The sequence below is a fragment of the Anabrus simplex genome, chromosome 5, assembly GCF_040414725.1.
Source record: "Anabrus simplex isolate iqAnaSimp1 chromosome 5, ASM4041472v1, whole genome shotgun sequence".
Taxonomy (NCBI): domain Eukaryota; kingdom Metazoa; phylum Arthropoda; class Insecta; order Orthoptera; family Tettigoniidae; genus Anabrus; species Anabrus simplex.
In genome coordinates this window covers 210,943,242-210,961,610 of record NC_090269.1, presented here as the reverse complement: position 1 = coordinate 210,961,610, position 18,369 = coordinate 210,943,242, and the positions used below count along the sequence as shown (strand labels likewise).

Below are 18,369 nucleotides of genomic sequence, written 5' to 3'. Positions count from 1 at the left end.
TACTATTCCCTGAGTACTGGACTGCCTCTTCCGCAATCTCCACCGGTCCGAAGTCCATCTTCTCCGGTGTAGATTCCGTTGAGGTCTTCGCTCGTAACTCTGAGCAGGGACCCTTACCAGATGTTACACACCGGGTCATTGTGCTCTGGGACTCACATAGGCAGGGGCGCCAATCCCTGGGCAGGGCTGCCTCCGAAGAGGGTCTCTATCTGCTACCTGCGTTGACCATATCTATTGTACTCTATAAGGCCTAATGACTGAATGAATCCTCTTCTAGTTTGTTCTGAAATGTTCATTATCCCGTTTAGCTCCTCGAAGCATCCTATGGAAAGCACGGAATTCTAGCAGAGTAATGACAACGATGATGATAATTATAGGGCACAAAAACAGCAGTAAAGGAGTCTTTTAAGTCGTTGGGTGTCACTTAAAACAATAATCATCATCACTCATCAACACCTTAGAATCAAACGTTCCAGGAATTCAATCTTCAAACGTTCTACACTTACGTGATTTTTGAATGACAAACTATTGTCGTTTGTTCACCCAGCCCACACCGTGACACAGCCTTAAGGGCCTTGGCCTGCCAAGACGACTTTTGAGCAACCAGAAGGGCTGTAGATGTTGTAATGACACGCCGTCAGCGTGACGGCTTACTCGGCCATATTTCTTGTTTTCTGATATCTCCTCAGGTGACCTCACGGGGCTGAGTGAGCTCGTTCACATCCTCAGACGAGGATTCGTGGACGAACTGGAAATCAAACCCAGGAACCCCGACTAATACAGTCGAAGAGACACTACACTCTCAAGACGGGGATGTACAGGCGATATCTTTTGTATAAGGCGACAAAGGAAAGGTGTTGTAACTCTTAAATGATAGAGATCACTAAGAAGTGGCAATAATGTAACTTCCAGATGCCATTCTTCAAAATAAACTATGTTACGTGGAAATGTTAGTTCGATATTATGAACTGCGGAAGTACTACATGAATTGAATAGCTAGGATAGTCATTGGGTTTCTTCGAGCAACTGCTGTCTGGTGGTGGCGGTGCAACAAAATGTACCTATTAGGTACAGCGCTACCTGACCTGTGTAGAAGTATGAGTACCGGTGCTTATGGTGAGAAAGAAACAACAAACTGACACTCGTTATCCACTTCATGGACATTAACCTGCCCATTGTTCTCGTAACAGCGTTCCATGAAGGACAACTCCTATAAGTGACAATACCGCAAGCCCTAGACTTAGACAAGGTTTATAGGAAAGCAATTCGCATCGCTGATAGATCGAAAGGGAGAACTGCCTTGAAGACAAAATCTGCCCTATTTCACGTGAATAACTTTTAATTGTTTGCGAATTTGTGTCTTCAGACTCAAAATAAGAAATAGAGGCCTGCTTGCAGCATCTGAGGACATCCTTTGTGAACGTAGGGATACTCAAAACAAAGAAATCTTTCTCTTTATCCAAATAATGTTCAGTTTTGTTCGTAGAGTGATCTTACATCTACTTACACCGAAGGGATCCATTCCACGCAATTCTAGTCTCATTAAGCTTTATCTAAAAGAAAGTTAAATAACTCCTCATGGGGTAGCAAGCCAAAGTAAAAGTAAAATGAACAACAAAGTTTCCCATATTATCTCTACTAGAGTAAGCCACCAATATCAAAAAATCATTTGGATATAACCTAAACGCAGTTATCACTAGTGGAAAAAGGTACGGAATCGTCTGGAAATGACAAAAAAACCGGAAAAGAACATGTACGAAGTACTAAGATAGAGTATAAGTCCCTAATATGACATCGTTAACGGTTAATTATTTTCTGACCGAGCTCGATAGCTGCAGTCGCTTAAGTGCGGCCAGTATCCAGTAATCGGGAGATATTGGGTTCGAGCCACACTGTCGGCAGCCCTGAAGATGGTTTTCCATTTTCACACCAGGCAAATGCCGCGGCTGTACCTTAATTAAGGCCACGGCCGCTTCCTTCCTTTTCCTTGGCCTTTCCTATCCCATCGTCGCCAAAAGACCTATCTGTGTCGGTGCGATGTAAAGCAAATAGCAATTATTTTCTGGAATTTTGCTTTATGAAACTATCCCACCACATGGCAGCGAACGAAACGAGATTGCTTACTTAAAATGTAGGCCCAGTTAATCGAACACTTCAAACAATATTCAAATGATTATGAAATATTAATATTCTTGAACCACTTTCTCACGGAAAAAGTGATCAGTTGGGTACAATAGGAGTAGTAATATAACGAGAGCTCCAGAATTTATCTTGAGAGAATCTTGAGCTCTGATTGTATTAATTTTTACCATTTTGCGAATAACTACACAATTAAATAAGTAATGATAATATAACTACATCGGTCTTAAACAAATAAAATACATAGGTATTCCTAACCCGTACAGAGAATAAAACATTCAGCACGGAAATATACCATTTTCATTTTGCCTTTGAACACTGCAGTCTCCCAAAATATCGGCTGTCGTCTTCATCAGAATAACACAGTTACTTCGTCTTGATTATGCCGTCTGGTTAAATTCTTCTTGCAGATGTTTCAGTGCACTATTCTAATTGAAAAAGTGAAATGGCGTATGGCTTTTAGTGCCGAGTTTCCGAGGACAAGTTCGGCTCGCCAGTTGCAGGTCTTTTGATTTGACGCTCATAGGCGACTTGCGCGTCATGATGAGGATGAAATGATGATGAAGACGACACATACAACCAGCCCCCGTGCCAGCGAAATTAACCAATTATGGTTACAATTCCCGGCCCTGCCGTGAATCGAACCCGGGACCCCTGTGACCAAAGGCCAGCATGCTAACCATTTAGCCATACAGCCGAACACTATTCTGATTAATTTACATCAAAACAAGTGCACGTAGGTGTCATAAAAAGAAAGTGATAACATGGAAACGATATAATTGTAACGATAGACAGCTGTTGATTGGTTGCGAAGTTCCTGATATTCTTATACCATATTCATCACTGGGGCATGAGCTGAATATACATTTCTTGGCTAGTTATTTATTTTATTTATTTTACATCACACTGACACAGGCAGGTCTTATGATGATGATGGTATAGGAAAGGGCTGGAGGCGACCGTAGCCTTAATAAGGGTACAGCCCCACTATTCGCCTGGTGTGAAAATGGGAAACGATGGAAACCATCTTCAGGGATGCTAACAGTAAGGTTCGAACCACCATCTCCCGAATGCAAACTCATAACTACGTGATCTAAATGGTATAGCCAACTTGCTCGGTTGGCTAGTTAATACGCGGAGGTTTATCAATATTCCGCCAATAACACTTCTATGTATTTAGCTACAAACTACCCTAAACGCTGCTTGTCACTTTGTGTAACATAATAGAGGGCCAAATATATGGTAGGCCTACTGCAAAGAGTAAGGCAAGAGGTAGTTTATTACGAGGAAACCATACCATGGAAAGAGGTATAAGTTACAAAGTTTGACACTGATTCTTCAATACAAGAGTCCACTAAGTCCACTAACTATGATTACATAGTTTTAAAGTAGAGTGAAACGCCGATTATCTGGTTCAAACAGGATAGGAAACTGATAAGATGATTTTAAAAACCCGGATAGTTAGTTAACGACTTAAATATTAGTTTATACACGTTTTATATCCGGATTAACGGGATACGAATAAACGTTGTTTTCAGTTCTGTTCCGTTGCGAAACACCGAAACCTATGAAGAAAATTACCTAGAACTTCCTTTTTTATTTTTTTATTTTAGTAGATTAAGTTTAATAAGCTGGAGCATTTGTGCTTATTTCTCTGATAGTTGGTAATATACATTCAATGTTACTAATACGACAATATATTCGTCTTATGAAGTATGCTTATTGGGAATAATTTATAGGCCTTTCAAGTTAAATTTTCTGTTGAAGGGACTGAGAGCATTCGTCCTCTACCTGAAGGACGAACAAGACGTATTCTGATTCCGATTCCGATACTTCTAATAATAATAATAAAAATAATAATAATAATAATAATAATAATAATAATAATAATAATAATAATAATAATAATAATTTCGTGTGGCTATTTGTAGCCGGGTGCAGCCCTTGTAAGGCAGACCCTTCGATGAGGGTGGGCGGCATCTGCCAAGTGTAGGTAACTGCGTGTTTAATGTGGTGGAGGATAGTGTTATGTGTGGTGTATGAGTTGCAGGGATGTTGGGGACAGCACAAACACCCAGCCCCCGAGCCATTGGAATTAACCAATGAAGGTTAAAATCCGTGACCCGGCCGGGAATTGAATCCGGGACCCTCTGATCCGAAGGCCATTACGCTGACCATTCAGCCAACGAATCGGACCTTCTAAGAATGAAATCATCCAATCAAAAAAAAATTTGACCAGAAAGGCAGGAAAGTAAGTCTCTCCCTAAGCCAGCGGTACCGGACTGAGTGGCTCAGACGGTAGAGCCAAGTTGGTGGTTCAATCCTGGCCCAATCCGCTGGTATTTCTGAAGGTGTTTAGATGTACCAATCTCATGTTAGTAACTTACTGACTGGTAAATGTACTCCTGTGGGACAGAATTCCGGCACCTCGGCTTCTCCGAAAATCGTGCAGCTAGTAGGACATACTTCTACGTGTCTATCATCTAACCTACAAGACAATTCAGAGAGGTGGTTAATCAGGCACTGAGTGTCACACAGTCTACATAACGTAGATTTGCAGACGTTTAGTGTGGAGTAAGGCATACAGCGCATCGGCCAGGTATCAATACTGATGTAAAGTTGGCCTATCTCTTATCTCTATAGTTTCTCTACAGATCGTCCACGGTTCCTTTCCTAATTTAAATTGATCTTCCTTACTACGGAGCTCGTCATATCCTATACCCCACTTCTGTGTTCATAGCCTTTTACCACCTATTCTTGCCTCTCATATTTTCTTGCCTTTTTTCGACATTCTTGCTGTCCTAGACTTTTTACATCAGACTGAAGATCTATGAAAATGGTGCCTCAATGACTGTTGATACCCGCCTCTCTGATCTGTCTGTTAGGTCATCAGCCCAGAGGCTGGTTGGATCCTCAAATAGCACCACCAAAAGTTATGCGGTTATGAGGAAACCGCAAAAACCAATGGCAGCACCAAAATTAGGCGTACTAGGCAAGACGAGGAGTGAGGTAGTTTGCCATTGCTTTCCTCACTGGGTCAGAAAGTGCTATTGCAGCACGACTGACCCTTTGAGCAACACCTTTCATAACACTCAGATGCACTAGTCGTGCTCTGAATGTCATTAATCAGCACCACCCATACCCCAGCAGCTTCCATATTGTCACAGCCATGGATGAGACTGGGACTTCGGTGAAAGCTACACTTTACTCTGGCCTGTGCCAAGAGATGGATACAAAAGTACTGTATCCATCAGGAAATGGCAGCAGGCAAGCCTCTCTGATATGGAAAGCAAAATATAGCTCGTTGGTTGCTGAGATACGTCTTATGGCGACGATGGGATGGGAAAGGCTTAGGAATGGGAAGGAAGCGGCCGTGGCCTTAATTAAGGTACAGCCTCAGCATTTGCCTGGTGTGAAAATGGGAAACCACGGAAAACCATCTTCAGGGCTGCCGACAGTAGGGTTCTAACCCACTATCTCCCGATTACTGGATACTGGCCGCACTTAAGCGACTGCAGCTATCGAGCTCGGTGAGAAAAAATGAATGTAGAACCAGAATTGATGAGGAAAGAAGCGAACCTACATACATTTAAAGATGGCAGTGCATGAAGATATGGAGATGTTTATTTTCTTCTGTATTTTCTTTATTCTTATCTCCTCTTTCTGTTGCACTCTCTACCCACTTGTTATCGTATTGCGTGCTCCTTTTCGTGACCCTATTACTTTTGTTATCCCTTGTTTCTTCCTTTCGATTCTTCTTCTTCTTCTTCTTCTTCTGGACTTTTACCCAATATATCGATACTTGATCAGGATTTGGCCCAGTTTTACGCCCCAGTGTCCTTTCTGACGCCAACCTTGAGTGTAAGAATGTATGCATTGTTGCGTGTTTCTATAACGGCAGTGTGGCGTGCTGTCTGTAAATGAAGTGTGGTGTACGAAGACAGTCACAGGCACTTAGTCCACGATTCGGAGAAATTAACCATATGCAGTTAAAATCCTCGGCCCGGCCGAGAATCGAACACATGGCCCTCTGAACCGAAGGCAAGAATGCTGACCATTCAGCGAAGGAACCGAACTGTTTATTCCTTTCCATTACTTTCTTTTATATCTATTTCCCACTGACACCATTACTGCCTTCTCAACAAAGCAACTGCGGTTCGAATCATGGGCAATGCATGTGTATGGGGTATTTTGAAATGGAAAATCACGTACATATAATTTGGATTCCATATCAACCTATCAATCACATAACTGCAGTGAATTAAAACTATATAATTGCTTTCATTTCATCTGTAATCATCAAACTGTTTCCTTTCCTGAACTCTTTGTGTTTTTCAGTTCATGCACGTAGCCTAGTGCTTATTTTTCACATATCTAATTATCCTTGTCTTTACATTCCAGAGGAGATTCGACTCTACTTCGGCGAAGCGGTATCATTGTACTTCATCTTCCTAGGCTTCTACACGACGGCGTTGGTCATTCCAATGATCCTAGGCTTCATACAGCTCCTGGTTTCCGCTGAGAGCATCACCTTCTTCTGTCTTTTCAACGTGCTATGGGTTACTGTCTTCCTCGAAGTGAGTACTGATGCCATCTCGCTTTTATTACAATGAATAGGAATGTTGTAGAAACGATGGTTGCCCAATTGTCTTCCTCTTAAAACAACAATCACCACCACCACTCAGCTGTTCTTCCTCTTAAAATAGTATCCTCCACCATCTCCGTATGATGTAGAGGCCATGTTTTCTTCAGTTCCTGTTACTGGCAATCCCCAGGTTACATCACCGATTCACCGATACTCACGAACTTTGATAAGTTACATAGTAAATAGAAAAATGTTTTCATTATCACTTTCATGTCATTAGCAGAATCAGTCGGCAAAGATGAGCCGCTTTTCTCCTGGATTAATTGCAAAAAAGACGAGATCGACAGAAGTTGCAGACGAAGCTCATTTGTGCTTATGAAGTACAGTGGCGGCTCGTGGATATCAACAGTGGGGGGCGCGCCTTAGTTTCATAATTCCATAATATATCTCAAGTTCTTCAAACCATGTTATCAAGATACACACTTCGAACACTATACGGTGCAATGCATATGCAATTATTTTTATTATTATTATTATTATTATTATTATTATTATTATTATTATTATTATTATTATTATTATTATTAACATTTGCCTGTTCTTGTCCACGATCGAATTATGTTTACGAATAGTTTCACTGTAGTGATCACTTAAACAAGACACGACATTGACTTCACCAAGCATTTCAGAGTCCATGGTACTATTGATATCACCCCTGTGGTGATCCATTTATCTCCTTTCCTAGAACGGGAGAATAGCAGGCAAGGAATGCAGAAAAGGTTTCTGAGATATCACTTCCACATATCCGCGCGTTCTTATTATATACGTCAGGAGAATTCATTTGTCTTTGGAAAGCCCTATTTTCATTTTCCTTGGTCTCCGGTTTTTTCAACAAGAAGTCTGGTGTCGGCCTACCACACTCCTTCAGTTCGACTTTCTTTTCGATAGAAAGAGAAGAAAACGTTAGTTCTTTAATATGTTCGACAGTAATCATACTGTACGAAGTGCAAACATAACACTACCCCTACATATAAATCACAACCTTTCTCCTAATTTCACCTTAACACGGTCACTTCACGAGATCATTCATCAACACACAGCTAAACATCCCGCTCTCCAGTGAGTATGGCCAACATGAGTCAAGTGCGAGGAGACAGTAGTTACCGTCGTTACTCGTTTCGTTAGTTAATAATCCTAAAAATTACAAGACTAATTTAAATATATACCGGCACATTTAACTCAGGTAAGTGCCTCAGTAAAATAGTCCCTAGTTTTAGGAGAGAAATGGCACAAACTGACCCCTGTTAAATAGAAATCAAATCAGTAATGTTTCGGGTAGGTTGGGTGCAAGGATAGGCCGCGGCAGAAACGCGCCGGAATCTCCGTTAGAACAGCACATCACTACTGTGCCTCTGATTGGCTCCCTCAAGGCCAGTCGAGTGAGACTCGGAGTATTTGGTCCGCTATGAGAGAGCGCCCTCCTGCGCAGGGCCAGCAGCGCATCGGGCCGCAGTACAGTACAACTCGCGCCCTTGGTAATAATAGTAAATTTCCCTTGTTAACATTTAAGATTAAAATTCCCTAATTTAACGGAACCCCGTGGGAGGCGCGCGCCTTAGCGCCTCCCAAACGAGCCGCCACTGGAAGTAGGGTAGTCTGATCGTTAGCTAAGGAATAGAAATTAACCTCATCATCCTGGATTAAATCCCACTTGGCCTGTTAGTCAGGAGTCGTTCGTATCTGCAGCCAAAAGATTGAATGATGGTCATGTTGTACAGCGTAATGTAAGTTATTGCCCGAGGTCTTCATGATAGCATTTGTGAGGTTGACAACTTTTCCAAAGAAATAAAATGTCGTTTCTTACATATTGGTCAACTGTAGCCGAGAATCTGATTTTATTGTATTTAAAGACTGGAGAAAATGGTATTATTGGAATGAGTTCAGCGAGAAGTGCCGGAAATACCACTAACACTTCATTAAATGGAACTCTAGAAAAGTTATAAAAAGAGGAAGATCTGCTGTAAAGTCGTGCAGATGGTGTATGTGTTTCCTATACGCGAACAAAAAAATCAACTCCCATAGGTTTTAATTTGTTTGATTATAGTGTTGTAGTCTTATTAAGTCAAATTAAGAGATTATTATTATTATTATTATTATTATTATTATTATTATTATTATTATTATTATTTTAAGGATCACCTACTTGGCTGAATGTGACCGTTGAGGCCATCGGTTCAGAGAGTCCACTGATCGGCTATACCGGGGATTTTAGCCACACCTGCTTAAGTGTTTTGACCCGGGGAATGGATCTTTGTGTTTTTTATAATATTTGCTTCTTCATTTAGAGAGGGTCCCGTGTTCGATTTCCAGCCGGGTCAGGAATTTTAATCGCATCTGATTTAATCTTCTGGCTCGGGGACTAGGTATTTGCGTTTGTCCCAACACTTTCCTCTTCATATTCAGACAACACACTAAACCACCAACCACCGCAGAAACGCGCAATTGTAAGTACATCCCTCCACATACGGTTGGCGTCAGGAAGAGCATCCGGTCGTAAAACAATGGAAGGACCATGAAAATGAAAGAATACTGTCGGGGTCGTAAGGGAACAAGTGTTGGCCAAGGGAGATCGGATAGCAAAGATAAAAGTGAAAAATCTGACAAGTCGACGCAATGCCAGGCTCAGCTAGGGAAACCGTGGCCGTCAACCCACACGCTTGAGTTGAGAGTCCTTCGTCCCCCTTTTAGTCGCTTCTTACGACAGGCAAGTGATACTGAGGATTTATTCTACCACCTCCACTCAGAGGAATGTCAATTTAAGGGCCAAATACGAAAGTAATTGCCTCTGACATTTTAAGAGAAAGTTAAGAATGCACGAATGAATTAAAACAATTATAAATAAATAACGCCTCTTGGTGTAGTGTTTAGCGTGATTGTATGCCACCTCCGCAGGCCCGGGTCCTATTTCCGGCTCTGCCACGAAATTCGAAAAGTAGTACGAGGGATGGAACGGGGTCCACTCAGCCTCGGGAGGTCAAATGACTAGAGGTGGGTTCGATTCCTACCTCAGCCATCCTCGAAGTGATTTTCCGTGCGTTTCCCACTTCTTTTCCAGGCAAATGCCGGGATGATACCTAACTTAAGGCCACGGCCGCTTCCTTCCCTCTTCCTAGCCTGTCCTTTCCAATCTTCCCATCCCCTCACAAGGCCTCTGTACAGCATAGCAGGTGAGGCCGCCTGGGCGAGGCACTGGTCCTCCTTCCCAGTTGTATCTCCAACCGAAAGTCTCATGCTCCAGGACACTGCCCTTGAGGCGGTAGAGGGGGGAACCCTCGCTGAGTCCGAGGGTAAAACCGACCCTGGAGGGTAAACATATTAAGAAGAAGAAGAAGAAGAAGAAAATTACATGAGCTTAATATTAATCAAGCCGCCATTGCTGACAGGAATGCATACCGTTGACCGTTTAATGGTCAAAACTAAACCTTTCCTAACATCCCTTACATCAGCTAGCCACCGAGGACCCGGGAATTGGTCAGAGGTCAGAGGAGCGCAGGAAAGAATTCAGCGATAAAATGAAGGAATACTGGGCCAACAGGAAGGGTCAAGAGGCCACTAAGAACACAATCCAGTACGCCAAAAGGGGCAGACGACGACAAAAACACAGCTAGAACACAAGCACCGTGGTCCACAGATGGCCTAAACGCAAAGAAAAATAATCTACAGTAGACTACTTAATTTTTAGCCATAGAATAAAAAGTTACTGTAAGCCGGAACGCAAATATCCTTGATAATAATAGCATCTAATAGAAGGTATAGGTCATACAGGCACTCTGGCGTTCTGACAAAGTACGAAGAATTTCTTTACAGTTGTTTAGAAATGAAATGGCAACTACGCTAGAGCAAATGTATCTTCTCTTCAGCTTCATACGTCCTCGATTAATTGCAGTGTTTACACACTACCATAAAAAATCTATCAAGTGAACGGGAAATGCAGATTCAGGAATGTCAACAAGTCGTATACGTTACATTCCTCACTCGAAATAGAACGTTAGAGCTAATGAGAGACTGATAACGAATATACCAACATACAATACGTCGTACCTTGTACCGGTACTGTAGTAGTAGTAGTACCAAATGAGTTGAAACTACATGTAAACCTGATCTCAGACAGGAACAATTGGAGGAAATTAATCTACACAATAACCCACTAAGCGTGTGTGTGGGAGGGGAGGATAACTGTAAGGAAGAAGGACTCTATAATACCCGGCCTGGTCGGGAATCGAACTCGGGACCGTATGGACCTAATGCACGCTGACCATTCAGCCAGGAAGTTGAACTCAATACAGGGTGTTGATGATCTAAATTTCCGAAGCCTCTAAAACTATTCAACAATAACATTACACGCACTATTGTTAAATGAGACGTGTTATCTCTTCCGCTGCCACTCGTCTCTTTCAGGTGGCATATCACAGCACTGAAAGGATAATAAAGAGACTCTAAAAATAATGATAATGTTTCTACGCCCCTCTACCTACTTGCATGGTTTACAGAGACGGCAAGGTGCTGTAAATTTGTCCCACAGGTGTTCTTTTACGTGCCGCTAAATCTAATGACAGGAGACCGACGTATTTGAGCACCTTCAAATACCACTGGACTGAGCCGTGATCGAACCCGCCAACTTGGGTACAGAAGACCAGCGCTTCTACCGTCTAAGCCAATCAGCCCAGCTTACGAAGTTACGTTTGCAGCACTTGTATAAAAAAGCCGCCTGCTAAATTTATATAACCATAAGAGAGACCAGTAAGATTCTCCGGATGAGGACTCTATTCCAACATATTGTCTGAAGTGAGAGGTCGGTGATCCGTTGTCATACGTGTGCTAATATTTAACAACGTATTTTTCTATGATTACAGGTCACGGTAGCCTTCGTGGCTCAGTTGGCAGTGCACCTGCCTCTCACTACTGTGTTCCGTGGTTCAAATCCCGGTCACTCCACGTGATATCTCTGCTGGACAAAAGCGGAGGTGGCTCAGGTCTTTCTCCGGACACTCCGGTTTTCCTTGTCGTCTTTCTTTCCAGCAACTCTCCCATATCATTTCATTTGTCAGTCATTAATCCTTGCCGCAGACGAGTGCGACAGGTTTCGGTAGCCGGCACAGTTGCTATTCTCGTCACTAGATGGAGGTTTAATTCATTCCATTCCTGAACCACTTCAAACTGGATTTTCATGTTCATAATAGGTCACGCTGAGGCACAGGACATGTTACTCTACCTAATTAAATTGTTGTATGATGCAGAAAGCAGACGACACACCCTCTTGACTCACAGTGAATAATTAGGTCACTCGGCGAGTCTGAAGCGGAGAGAATAGGTTATAACTAGATACCTTCGACTTGAAGGTGAAACTTAGTTGGGATATACTCCTGTAAACCGGCTCAATCGGTTCGTCCGCATGCGATTCGGACAAGCGACAGCGCTGGTAGGAATGCGTTTGGCAAAAAGATGAGGGACCTAAAATAAGGGGACCAATGATCGAAGGAATTATTCTACAACAAAACTTAAAACCTCATTGTAACTTGAATGTGATACAGATTAGAATAGCACATTCCTATGCTATAGTTAGGACAGAAATGAAGGCTGCGTGCTCAGACAGTGTCATGGAATTACATTTGGAATGTTAGAACTGTCTTTCGTCTGTTCTGACTATATCAAGCAAACTAGTCATGGCTAGAAGATATTTTCCTTTTTCCCTCTTAGCAGGAGGATTAGAATGGCGGGCAGTTGCTCCCTTCAGTTCACGCCATTCACGTTCATCACAATTCATGTTCGCAGAATACGCCGCCCACACAATTTGCAGTAGGCCTTTGCCGTGTGTCTCAACCTTCACAGGTTTACGATACTGCTGAGATGGGGCAAGGCTTGATTCTGGGAAGATAACGGCCGTGGCCTTAATTAGGGATACAGGAACGCAGAGTTCAAGGCCATGCAAGCACTTTTTTACATAGCCTTATTTGATCGTGGTGCTCATTTCTTCCTTTGTGTTGCGTTAAACTTTGATATGTGACATCATTCTCTAAAGATCATCGCGTTAGCTGAAGTACTACTACATTATGCGGTCTTGTTAAGGAGTTTCGCCCTAAACTGCACGACTTTACAGCAGATCTTCCTCTTTTTATAACTGAAAATTAGTATAACTCTTTGCCTCAAAACATGATAATTCAGTACCTCAAATAAAATATGCAACTTGCAATGTAACACACTATCCTCAAATGCTATCCTCGATGATAATTATTATAATACTATATAATCATTATCATGTCTTATCACCTTCTTAATAAAACGTAAAGAACTACCCCCCTGGAAGGAGGCAATACCCCCTTTGGAAGGTTGGGGGGGAGGCCGCCGGAAGTAACTGGTAAAAAAAAAAAAACATGGTACTACAGCCTTTGAAGGGCCTTGGTCTACCAAGAGACCGCTACTCATACTGGTGCGCATCGGATGAGGAATGGAGAAAAGGAAGACGGGAGTGTGTGGAGTCAATGTATCTACCTTCAGACCTGTTTGCTTGTATCCTGGACCACAACGTTTTCTGAAAATGTTCGATCCGCTAATTTTCAAAAACATTATAAGCGTTTATTCCTATTCTCCCTGTTCTCATATCACGGATATTAGTTTGTATTTTCTACTTTATAAGATCTTTTTTATTTTTTGCGACTGCGTTATCATCTTTCGAATTTCTCTGTCATACAATGCATATCAAGCTGCCTGTCGGTCTACTTCAGGAGATCCTGGTTTTTATACATTTTTTCACGTTAACAGTATGGTCATGTATTTTGTATCTATACCGTATATCTTGATGTGTGTGTGTGTGTGTTTCCTCCGTAGCTTATGTATATTTTATTTTGTCTTACAGATATGGAAACGCAAAAGTAACGAGTTGGCATTCTCGTGGGGTACTATCAACATGACAAGCTTGGACGACGACCCTCGCCCCAACTTCCGGGGCCACATGGCAGTGGACCGGGTTACGGGACGCATTCAGCCACAGTTCCCGAGATGGAAAACGTACGCCAGGGTTAGCACCTAGTACTGAAATTGTAGCTCTTGTGAGTGATGTTGATAGTGATTTGTTGTTGAACACAACTGCCATTTATGTTCCTGTCTTTCAGAGTACCACTCCCGAACTTAAATTTAATGTTGTAATGAAATGAAATGGCGTATAGCTTTTAGTGCTGGGAGTGCCCGAGGACATGTTTGGCTCGCCAGATGCAGGTTTTTGATTTGACTCCCGTAGGCGACCTGTGCATCGTGATGAGGATGAAATGATGAAGACGACACATACACCCAGCCCCCATGCCAGCGAAATTAACCAATGATGGTTAAAATTCCCGAGCCTGCCGGGACTCCTATGACCGAAGGCCAGCACGCTAACCATTTAGCCATGGAGCCGGACAATTTTAATATTAAAGGTAGTTGACATAGTTACTGTTGGTCATTAACATTTAGATGTTAATGCCAATAATTTTAATTCTTCTTCTGCCGCTTTTTCCACATATGTGGGGTCACGGGTGCGAACTGTGTAACATATATAGATTTGGTCCTCTTTACGGCCGGATGCCCTTCCTGATGCCAACGCCATATGGAGGATGTAATCACTATTGTGCGCTTCTGTGGTGGTTGGTAGTCTAGTTTGTTGTCTGAATATGAAGAGGAAAGTGTTGGGACAAACACAAATACCCAGTCCCCGAGCCAGAAGAATTAATCACACGCGAATAAAATTCCCGATCCGGCCGGACATCGAATACGGGACCCTCTGAACTGAAGGCCTCGACGATGGCCATTCAGCCAAGGAGTCGGGCAATAATTTAAATTCCCACAAACTAATTTTCATGCTGTAAATTTTACATATTTTTGTTGTGATAATTCATTGCATGATGTAATATTTAGTACAACTTTCCTCATGGGGAATTTTCTACGAGGACATAGTACACTAAACTGAAACGTAAAGTAAGAAAGAGGCAACGAAAATCGAACGTCGATGGCAACTAGACTCAACAGATACAAGTCCCTTAAGGGTACTGCTGATGTGGAATTGATTCGCACATTGTTAGTTAGCTCCTTTCTTCTTCCCGATCTGACCTCCATAGTCAAATCTTGCTCTCTTCCAACGCCTTCTTGTTCTTTTCCGACCCGACAGTATTAGGTTTGAAGACGTAGGGAGTCTTTCCTGTCCCTTTCTTTCTTTCTTTCGTCGATTACCTTCGGTTTTCGAAGTGTCGGACCTCTTCCATTTTCCCTCATTAGTGTTATTTGAGGGTGGTTGCCTAGTTGTACTTCCTCTTGCAACAGTAATCACCACCACCATCACCAGTCCGCCTGGTGGCCATGATTTTTTTTTTTTCTTCGGGGGGGCCCCCGAAGCCCGCTCCCCCCGCGTGACCATCGACTCAATCTACATGGCCTCCGACATGCTATTATTTCTAAGAAGAAGAAAGAGATAGCAGGGAAGAGTGGGAAGTGATACAAGGAGTATCTGCCGGTTTCCGAGTCAGACTCGCTACCACGGCAAAGTTTGTATTGGTTGGATAGTGTTAAGGTATGGTATTGAAGGGTCAGGGAAAAACCACATAGGCAGAAAGAAGAAAGAGCCTACATGTAAAACCTGACATCTTTTGATAGCACATGCAAGGATGTGGGCTGGAAAAAGACCAGAGGTTATGTTAGTTAGGAACAGGTAACATGCACAAACATAAACCAATTCCTTGCAATTTTTGTTATTATGGGGATCAGTCCTTCTTGTCACTGCCGGGTCGGCTCGGGTCTGCTAGCGTCTGGGCTTTGGGCCACAGGTTCGTCCCATTGTCCAGCAGCCAGCAGTCCCTGGTGCCAAGTCTCCTTTTGGAGAGGGGGGAATTAGAGCCAAACCTTGCATGCAAGGGGCTATCTTCTTCCTCCTGTCGATGTCCCTCTATGCGGTGTTGTTTGAACACACTTGTCACTGCAGATCTAAAACTAAGATTATTAATAACATACGTATATACAAGTTCTCATTGGAGTGCCGGCTGTTTGCCTGCTCTCATGTCCAGCTTACAACCTAGATAGGAAAGAGATAACAGATAGATATTAGTGCTGTTTATAGGGCGCGGGCTGGTGTTCCGCTCCCATGTCTCTGTAGGGGGGCGGGGGTGGATTGACACGTCCTTGGCCGTCTGGCTGCGTTGCCGTCGTCTTCTTAAGTTGTACTTTTTGTCAATCTTCCTCGCCTGGTCCCTGGGTCTAGGACAGCTGAAACATATTTACATATTTACATAGGAGTCTGCAGTGTGTGGGTGTATGTGGTATATAGGTGTCAGCTTGGCGGGAGTGGGTTGGCTATCGGCCCCTCGCCCACCCAACCCTGTGGCTGAACAGAATGTGCTTCGGTGTAGGATACTTTTTGTACAGATCAACGTCGTAGCGTCCGATCCCGCTTATTAACGGGTTGATCTTATTACTCCATGACTTTCTGTACATGTTTAGTGTCTGTTTACGTATTTGGTGCCTTATTGAGCTGACTTTCGCAATACTGCGTAGTTGGCGTATTGGCGTGTCGAAAGGGAGTCTGGTCGCTGCTCGTAGGCATTTATTTTGTATTAATTCCAGCTTATCCAGGTTCGTCATTGCAGTGTACCCCCACGCTGGGGCTGCGTACATGATTATTGGTCTGATTAAGGCCTTATACATGTTTATGGCTACTTCCGTTTTTATACTGGACTTTTTGTTCAGTATAGGATATAGCTGGTTAAGTCGTATGTGTGCTTTTCTTTGAATATCATTGATGTGGTGTAGCATGGTGAGCTTTCTGTCTAGGACTACTCCTAGGTATTTGACTTTGTCATGCCACACTATATCTTCGTTGAAAAGCTTTAGCGCTTTTATGTTGACTGGTTTGCGTGTGAGTCTGTTCTTCTTAGTGAACAGCACTGCTTGGCACTTGTCAACATTGACCTTGATGCCCCATTTCGTTAGCCAAGGCTCGAGAGTTCTTAGTGCTACTTGGAGCCTCTTTCGAGCGCACGCTAGTTGTGGATGTTGAACTGAGATAGCGGTGTCATCAGCGTAGAGGTGTGTGGTAGTGAGTTCTGTCGTAGGCATGTCGTTTGTATACAGGACGAAGAGGATTGGGCCGATAAGGGACCCTTGGGCTACGCCCGCTCTAATCCTGCGAGTACTTGACAGCGTGTTATGTACGTCTACTTTGAACTCTCGGCCCTCCAGATAAGATTTAATAAGTCTTATATAGCCTGGGTGGAATTCGTGGTCTATTAGTTTCGCTAGTAGGCCTTCGTGCCAGACTTTGTCGAATGCTTTCTGGATATCAAGGAAAACCGTTCCTGTGTCTCTTCGTTTGTTGAGACCTATGGTGGCTTGTTCTATGAATCGAGTGAGCAGTTGTGGGGCAGAATGTGCGTTCCTAAAGCCAAACTGCTCGTTGCGAATTATACCTTTTTCCTTGATATGCCCTATTAACCTTTTCAGTAGTATTTTCTCGAATACTTTACTGAGGGCGTCCAGAAGGCTGATGGGTCTGTAGTTGTTGGGGTCTGACTTGTCTTTGCCTGGTTTTCCAAATACGAGGATCCTAGCCCTTTTCCATTGTTCAGGGTAGTATTGTAGTCTGAACATTGCATTGAAGATGCTGGTAAGTAGTGTTAGGGCTTTGTGAGTTAATTTCTTAATTATTATGTTCTGGATCTCGTCTGGGCCTGGCGCCTTCTTGGAGTTAAGATGACCTATAATCCACTTAATTTCGTGTATATTTGTCCTCTTAACCTCCGGCTTAGGTGCGTTTTCAAGGAATTCTGCTACCTTTGCCTCAGTTTGCCTGATGAAGGCTGGGTCAGATGGTATTTCGTTTGGGGTGAAAGCCGCCTCTATGGAGTCCGCTATGATTTCGGCTTTGTCACGGTTCTCGTAAACCGGGCCGTTAGGTCCCTTGATGGTAGGGATGTTATGTGGTTCTCGCGTGAAGTGTCTCGCTAAGTTCCACACTGGCCTGGTGTTGGTGTCGAAAAGTTTGAGGTGGTTGTTCCACTTTTCCGACCTGTATTCGAGTAGTTGCTTTTGTATTTCCGTGTTTAGTTCGTTTTTCATCTCGCGGTCTTCGTCTCTGTGATGTCGAGCCCAGTTACGCCTGTGGCTGTTACGCCTGCGTATTAACTCTTTAATGTGCGCTGGGATCTAGAAAAGAGGTGTTTCTCTGTGTTTGCTTAGCGATATGCTCGCAGTTGTGGCTGTTTGAATTGCTTCTACGAGGGTTTTGACTGCTTCGTCAATTTGGGCTGTGCTGTCTATTAGCATGCCTTCGCTTCCCTGTAGGAGTGTGTCTAGCTTGCGTTCGAATTTGCCCCAGTTGGCTGCTTTATAGTTGAGCCGGCGTCTGGGGTTTTTCTCATATTCCTCTGGGTTCGCATCTAGTGTAAATATCACTGGTTGGTGCCTCGACCCCAGGTCGTTCACTACCTTAATGCTATGCCTTTGAGGAATATGTCGCAATAGGGCTATCTCAAGTATGTCGGATACGTGATCGTTCGGTGCTAGGAACGTGGGCTCACTGGGGGCCGTTACCACATAGTCCTGGGTTAGCATGTGGTCATACAGCCTTG

At 43.2% G+C, this 18,369-nt stretch overlaps 1 protein-coding gene across 7 annotated transcripts in view; it reads left to right on the top strand.

The window, feature by feature from the left end:
- Nucleotides 1-18,369, top strand: part of Axs (Abnormal X segregation) — a 177,344-nt gene that overhangs the window by 103,863 nt on the left and 55,112 nt on the right. For all 7 annotated transcript variants that reach the window (XM_067147280.2, XM_067147277.2, XM_067147275.2 and 4 more), the window contains 2 exons: nt 6,541-6,716; nt 13,638-13,799. In XM_067147280.2, the coding sequence (XP_067003381.1) occupies nt 6,541-6,716; nt 13,638-13,799 (338 nt within the window). The remainder of the gene's footprint in view (nt 1-6,540; nt 6,717-13,637; nt 13,800-18,369) is intronic.